At 47.3% G+C, this 7,835-nt stretch overlaps 1 protein-coding gene across 1 annotated transcript; it reads right to left on the bottom strand.

The window, feature by feature from the left end:
• Nucleotides 1-6,204: 6,204 nt before the first annotated feature.
• LOC137167673 (olfactory receptor 52P1-like) lies at nt 6,205-7,179 on the bottom strand. The gene has a single exon (XM_067569922.1). The coding sequence runs from the start codon at nt 7,141-7,143 to the stop codon at nt 6,205-6,207; it is 939 nt and encodes a 312-aa protein (XP_067426023.1). The 5' UTR covers nt 7,144-7,179.
• Nucleotides 7,180-7,835: the final 656 nt, after the last annotated feature.

Raw genomic sequence — 7,835 nt, 5'->3', positions numbered from 1 at the left:
ACAGCTTCTCATTTAGGGTCAGATCGAGCAGAGCTTTATTCTGACAGACACACAGAGAGCTATGGCCATGGGGAGCCCTGGACAGCACAGGGTTTCTGTGCTGCTGTCAGGAGTCTCCGTACAGGTTTGAATGCCTATGGCTTATATAGAATAGCTCTTCACATACTGATCGCATAGTGGAGTTTTCCATTGCAAAACAAGTCTAACGGCTACCCCCTTATCTGTTACAAGCATAGCTGGGGGCAATTAAAAAAGCAACTAGTTTCAAAAACAGCTTAAAGCACAATAAACAGTTTTCAGTGGGTTTTTCCATCTGTAGTCATGCTAACTTTCATTTCCATCATTCATTTCAGCGTAAGGCCTACCAGGACTTGCTTTTGTGCTTCCATACACTCCACCACCAAGCACTGCCCTCTCCAACCGTCACCTGATCTTTCAGTGTCACTTTTCCTTCCCCAGCCCCACACACCCTGTCACTTGGCCTTTCCATGACTTCCACACCACCAGCGATGGTGGATTCTCATATGCTCTCAGCCCTATTTGCCATCAGTATGGTTGTTGATTCTCACCATTCCTCACTCACATCCATCTTTGATTCTTCTGCCCCTCTCTTCCATCACAAGGTCCTCCGCTCTCCCCTGCAGCAGGCCCCAACAATCCCTTCCAGTCCCGAGACTCCCCAAATCGGTTTCTCTGAATTCTTAACTAGCAATAATTTGGAGTTTTCCCCTCTGGTTTGTCCTCCCCAAAGACATGAAATCTACACTCAATTATCAGTTCATTTTGGGACACACATTGCACACAGACTGGTCTCAAAATAAACAAAAAGTCTTTTTAATAGCAAAATCACACATACAAAGATGAAGGATAGAAGAATCCCATGCACTGCTACAGACTGGGGATCTACTGGCTAGGAAGCAGTTCGGTTGGAAAGGACCTGAGAGTTACAGTACAGAAGAAGCTGGACATGCGTCAACAGCGTCCTCTTATTTTTTGCCAGGAAGGCTAATGCCATATTGGGCTGCATTAGTAGGAGCATTGCCATCAGTGTGAAGCAAGTGATTATTCCCTTCTATTCAACATTGGTGAGGCCACATTTGGAGTATTGCATCCAGTTTTGGGCCTCCCGCTAAAGGAACAATGTAGAGAAATTGGAGAGAGTCCATCAGAGGACAACAAAAATAATGGGGGGGCTGGAGCACATGATTTATGAGGAGAGGCTGAGGGAACTGGGCTTGTTTAGTCTGCAGAAGAGAAGAATGAGGGGGGATTTGATAACAGCCTTTAACTACCTGAAGGGGGATTCCAGGGAGGATGGAGCTAAGCTGTTCTCAGTGCTGGCAGATGACAGAACTAGGGGCAATGGTCTCAAGTTGCAGTGGGGGAGGTGTAGGTTGGATATTAGGAAAAACTTTTTCCCTAGGAGTGTGGGGAAGCACTGGAATGGGTTACCTAGGGAAGTGGTGCAATCTCTATCCTGAGAGGTTTTTATGGTATGGCTTCACAAAGCCCTGGCTGGGATGGTTTAGTTGGGATTGTTGCTGCTTTGAGCAGGGGGTTGCACTAGATGACCTGGTGGGATCCCATCCAATGCTAATATTCTATGATTCTATGATTTTGGGGTGTAGGCGCTGTTGTATCTCCTGGAATTTCTGCTGCCAGTGTAAATAATAAGCATATGGATAAAGTCAGAAAGGCAAAGGCATTGAACATGCGGTTTCAAAGGTTTCTGCACATCCTGTCTCAAATGGCTGTGTAGCAGGGTTGTGAGCTGATAATGAGTGACATTGATTTAACTCTTGGGTGGAAAGTGATATGTTTAACTGTTCACGGCAACACTGCACACTAATTTTACAGTAGGAAAAAAAGGATACTGTGTTTGAACTTAAGGTGCCTTAGACACTTTTAATTTTGTTTTATAAAACAATGCAATAGGATAAAAGTCAATAGCGATAAAAGACCACGAACCTTACCTCACTTTTACCAGTCTCCACTGAGGCACAACTGTACTATGATATGAGACAATCATGGGGGTGAAATCAGACCATTTTTAGGTGTGACTGAGGATAGCACACCACAACAGTAACTGTTTATCCCAGTTCTATAGGGGGTTGGCCCATATTACTTCAGACTGTAGTGTGCTAATCACGATAGGACGGGGATACTCCCTACAGTTCAGTTGTTCCCCTCCTTCCCACCCTCCCTCTCCATTCCTCTTCAGGGACCCTTCTCATGAGCACCTTCTAATCCAGGGGGTGCAAACACCCCTAAAAGTGGGAGCTGTAGAGGAGGTTCCTCTGGAGCTAAGGGGCAAAGGTTTCTACTCCTGTTATTTCCTAATCCCGAAAGCCAAGGGCCGTCTCAGACCCATCCTGGACCTGTGAAACCTCGACAGATTCATGAAGAAAGTGTAGTTCTGCATGGTCTCCTTGCCCTCCATTCCCCATCTCTGCATCCAGGCGACTGTATGCTGCTTTCGACTTGAAGTATGTGCACTTTCACATCTCAGTCCTTCAGAGTCACAGAAGATTCTGCCAATTTGTAGTGAACCAGGGTCACTACCAGTTTACTGTCCTCCCCTTTGGCCTGTCAGCAGCTCCTCATGTATTTACCAAGTGCATGGCAGTCGTTGCAGCTTTCCTGATTAAAAAAAAAGGGTCCAGGTTTACCTTCACCTTGACGATTGGTTCATCATGGGTTACATCAGGGAACAGGTGGAGTCCAATGTAAGCTTGATATGGACAACCTTTGAGAATTTAGGCCACCTAATAAATGTGCAGAAGTTAACTCTCTCACCTATTCAGATAATAGATTTCTGAGGGGCAGTCCGCAACTGGGTCCAGGCCAGAGTCTTCCTTTCAGAGACCTGGCTTTGGGCAAGGGGAACTATCATAGAAAGTCACAGAAACCATGCTACCTCCATGCAAGACAGAGCCTGAAACACTTATGGCATATGGCCCCATAGTTATGGACGCCTTGTCTTTGGTGCGAAGCAGAGCTCTTGTTGCATATCAGCATCAGAGAGCTCAGAGTGGTGTGGCTTTCCCATCAATCCTTCCAGAGCCACTGAGGACAAATGTGTGTTGGTTCTTACAGACAACACCACAGCGATGTCCTAAATAAACCGACAGCATAGAGCACGCTCCTCTCCCTAGTGCCAGGAAGTCCTCCGCCTGTGAGAATTCTGTGTGACCCCTCAATCTATCTTGAGACTTCTTGTCTTCCGGGCACACAGAATGAGCCAGTGGATCATTTCAGAAGATCCTTCTCCAACCATGAGTGATCCATTCACCCAGACACCATCAGGAACATCTTCCAAAGATGGGGTGTTTCCCATACAGGCTTGTTCATAACAAGGCACAAGAGGAAGTGTCTGCAGTTCTGCTCGTTCTGGACCCACAGCCGGGCTCGTTGCAGGCGTATTCCTTCTCCCTTGGAAGGACCATCTTTTCTATGTGTTCCTGCCCACACCACTCATGTACAGAGTTCTGCTGAAGGTCAGTGTCAACTGACAGATCATCACACAACGTCCTCCAGTGTTGAAAAGATGCAAACAGATCTCTGCTGCACACGTGAAGACCACAGTTCATGCTGCTAATGATCGTTAGCAATGAAAACATTCACATCTCACCCCTGAAATGACATGTTTAGAGAATTCGGTTGCTCTCCACTTGTAAAGTGTTTCAGTGACACTCACTGGATATCCTTGTTGTCATATCTGGCTGCCATATTCATATTATTGGCAAGAAAAATATGGACGGCTTCATGCAGTTCACAGAGATTTGTCAGCACCTTGCCCTGGACAGTCAAGGAATTTCTGAATGTAACAACAACTGTGTGAAGTTTGCTCCCATCTCCTCACAGAAAATGGCAAAAACCCTTGAATTAACCAGGCACGACTTTATAAAGTTTGTCTTTTTTACTGCAACTGACAGAACATAGCCGAGCTCCTCTGGCATCGTCTTAGCAACCAATGCCTGTCTGTGGATCATACAATGATCCCAGGTTGCTCTAGGGGCCACTTCCTGCAGCCTCCTTACAAGCCAGCTACGCCATCCTGTCACGGACCCTGCTCCATCGCTGCAGATTCCAAACCAACGTCCCCAGTCAAGATCTGTGTCTCGAACAAAATTACTTAATAGTTTCAAAAGCTCTTCCCCAATTGCTCAGGTTGTCAGTGGACGGCAAATGGGAAATGTCTCATTTAATTCTATGGCTGTAGCAAAGCGAATACACAGCAGTAGCTGTGCAGCATTTGCTGTATCTGTGGACTCATCCGTCTGAATTGCTCTGACGAACACTTTCTAGGAGTTGCTCTTTTACATCAGTGGGCCTCTCTGCAATGAGTCCTCAGCACCCACTCTGCCTTGTAGTTGCTTCCTTTGTCTTTGTCTGTCTGAAAGTGAAGCGTCAGTTCCTCAAACTGAGCAAGAACCCTGCTCACACAGGGTCCGATGGAAAGCTTCCTAGTGTCAGAAAGCTGCAGTATTGTCAGTGGCTTCTTCTCCCCAGCATTGGCCCCCATTGGGGTCAGTATCCCGCACCCTTCTCAAGACCAGCCTACAAGGCCTTCTTGTCTGGCAACATCTCCCTGCGCTGGGCCCTCTGCCCAGGGCCCCACCTTGCTTTCCCCAGCTGCTCACCACACTCGCCTGCCGTGTTATTTGTGGCTCGACTGGCACTTCCTATCCCAGCTCTGGCCCTGCACCTCCCTGTTGTAGATCACCCCTGCCTCCCCGTTGGCACTGCTGGTCTGGGTTGCTCCGTTTCCCTGGCTCTGGCTCAGCGCTGCTGCTCTGCCTCCTGCACAGCTCTGCCTTCTGGGCTGATTCTCTGGTCCCTCTGGTTCTGGCTGCTGCTGCTCTGCCCCCAGCTCCATTCAGGTGGCTGCTACCTCCTTATGTCTGCCCTAGTTGCCAGATTTCCACTGTGTCCATGGCTCAAAGTCCCTTAAAAACTAGCCCCAGAGTAGCCCAAGCTAGATATTGAAACAAAGCTTTTGTTATGAACACATTGGTCTCTACATCAAATAACAAACAGGCAGCTTTTTTTATTTAATCCAAGCTGTGCTACAAGCCCCAGTAGGAGTTGCTCCACATTAGCAAAAAAGCTCTGAGCGGACAATCAAAATGAGAGCCTCAGTCCTGGTACTTATGCCCTGCCAGAGGGTTGGCAGATGTTTCACACTAGAAATGGCGAATGTCGGCAGCCTGGCCGCTCCAGAACTTGGGGAGATGGATTTGCAGAGGCTGTTGGCATCACCCTACAAGGAGTAAGTCAGCTGCTGGAAGCCAGGGTGAGACCACGATGCTTGTGGGCTGGTTACTGGTGCAGGGCCGTGAGCCATAACAGCACAGTGTTAAGTCCCCAAGGTTACAAGGCAGGTGATTACAGACCGCTTGGGTGATGCCCAAAATATCAGACTGTGGCACTCTGCACCGTCTAAGTAGAGTGCTGTCTGGGAAACACTGAATCCTCTTGATCACAGAAGGCACGTGGGAAACTCTTCACAGACAACAGGTCACTTGCATTAGAAATGGGAACTTGACTAGTAGAGATGTGGAAAGCCTGAGGTTGCATCTTTGTTTATTTCCTGTGTAAATCGTCTCTGTTTGCTTTTCCTCACTATTTCATCTTTGCAGCTGTGATTTTCTATGAAATAGATTTTTTGTTTATTTTGACCCCAATCTGTGTGCAATGTGTGTCCCAAAATGAACTGAAAATTGAGGACAGATTTCATGGCATTGTGAGAAAGGAAGCACAGACAAAACTCCAAGTGTCTGATAGATAAGCTCCAGAGAGACCAATTTGATGAGACTCTGGACTGGAAGGGATTGTTGGGGCCTGATGGATGGCAGAGCTGGGGACCCTGTGATGGCAGAGAGGGGCAAAAGAGTCAAAGATGGAGGAGAGTGAGGAATGGTGAGAATCAATAACCAAACTAAAGGCAAATAGGGCTGAGAGCATATGAGAAGCCACCATCGTTGGTGGTGTGGAAGTCATGGAAAGGCCAACTCCATGGTCCATGTTCGGAGAGAACAGTGCTTGGTGATGCAGTGATAAGAAATTAGGTGTGAGGAACTTCTTAGACTGTGAACTGCCACAAGTATGAGCTCAGCCACATTGGGACAGAGCATCCTTGATTAACGAGGAGACATCCTTTCCCTCCTGTCACACACGTTTAAAGTCAGTGGCCCCAGGCGATCACATTCTGCAGGTGTATTTTCCCACTTTGTCACGAAGCTCTTTGGTTTTGATCCCATAAATGATAGGGTTGAGCATGGGAGGCACAAGGAGATAGAGGTTGGCCAAGAGGATGTGAACGTGGGCAGCGATGCCCTGACCAAATCTGTGTGTCAGGACGGAGAAGAGGTAGGGAGTATAAGACACCAGCATCACACAGATGTGGGCTGTGCAGGTGTTGAGGGCTTTCCGGTGGGCTTTCTTGGAGGAGATCCTGAGGACGGCCCTGATGATCAGCACGTAAGACAGGCCAATGAGTGTCAGGTCTAACCCAATGATCACAAATGTTATCACCAGGCCGTATGTCCTGTTGACTGTGGTGTCCCCACACGACATTTTCACCACAGCGATGTGCTCGCAATATGTGTGTGGGATAACACGGTTGGAGCAGAATGGCAGCCTCCACACTAACAGAGGCTGTGGCAGAACCAAGAGAACAGCTCGTATCAAACCCACTAGCCCTAGTTTAGCGATTCGTGAGTTGGTGAGGATGGTGGCGTATCTCAAAGGGTGACATATGGCGACGTAGCGATCGAAGGCCATTGTCACGAGGATGGCTGATTGCATAGCAGCAGCTGCGTTAAGGAAGAACATCTGGGTGAGGCAGCCATCCACAGTGATCTCTTTGGAATGGAACCAAAATATGCACAGTGCCTTCGGCACGACACAGGTAGACATGCCGATGTCTGTGAGCGCCAGCATGCAAAGCAGCAGGTACATGGGCTTGTGCAGGGTCTTCTCTTCAGTGACAACAAACAGAATCATGAAATTTCCCAACAGGCTGATGACATAGAACGTAGAGAAAGGGATGGAAATCCAGATGTGGGCGTCTTCCAGCCCCGGGATGCCTTTTAGGATGAATGTTGACGGATCGGAGGGGGTGAGGTTGGGAGCTGCCATTAGATGGGTGAAGCACCGATCAGGCTCAGTAATATTCAGGGTGCCTGTGAAGGGAGAGAAGCAGAGTGAGGAGGGTCACGCACTGGATAACAAATAGCACAGTAAATATTTCATTGTTACTAACTATCTAGAAAGGGAGGTGAGCAGTGAGGAGTCAATCTTTGCAGATGGCACCAAATTGTTTAAGGCAAGTTTGACCCATCCCATGCCTAGGGTTGCCACCTGAATATTTCAAGGTCAGGGCAGGCTGCAAAAGGAGAGCAGATTCTCCCAGCACTGGTGGGTGACACTGAAGTCAGACTTCCCAACCAGCCACAAACAGTGTGTCTCATTCCCCACACTGGTTACCAAGAAGCTAAAATAAAATATACAGAGACTCCTTTAACGCATTTCAGTTTCTGGTTCCCAATAATCCACTAGGTCCAGTGAAGAGATAAGTTACTTAATACTCTATACTCTTTAACAAAAAGGTTCTCTTGACCACAAAGGGTCAGCCACAGTAGCAGATCAATATAAATTTAGATCTTATCCAATATACCATGCTGCCAGCCAATCCTTTAGTAACTAAAGCTAAAGGTTTATTATAAAAGGAAAGAAAGAAACTTTAAGAGAAATGTTAAATGATTAAAGCAATGAGATACATAAAAATGATTGGAAAGTCCATATATATCATGTTTCCTGTATAATTGTGG

Source organism: Emydura macquarii, unplaced genomic scaffold, assembly GCF_026122565.2.
Source record: "Emydura macquarii macquarii isolate MOO-44397 ecotype Brisbane River unplaced genomic scaffold, CSIRO-AGI_Emac_v2 contig_2951, whole genome shotgun sequence".
Classification (NCBI taxonomy): domain Eukaryota; kingdom Metazoa; phylum Chordata; order Testudines; family Chelidae; genus Emydura; species Emydura macquarii.
Note: the sequence above shows the minus strand (reverse complement) of the source record. Positions and strands in the feature narration are given on the sequence as shown.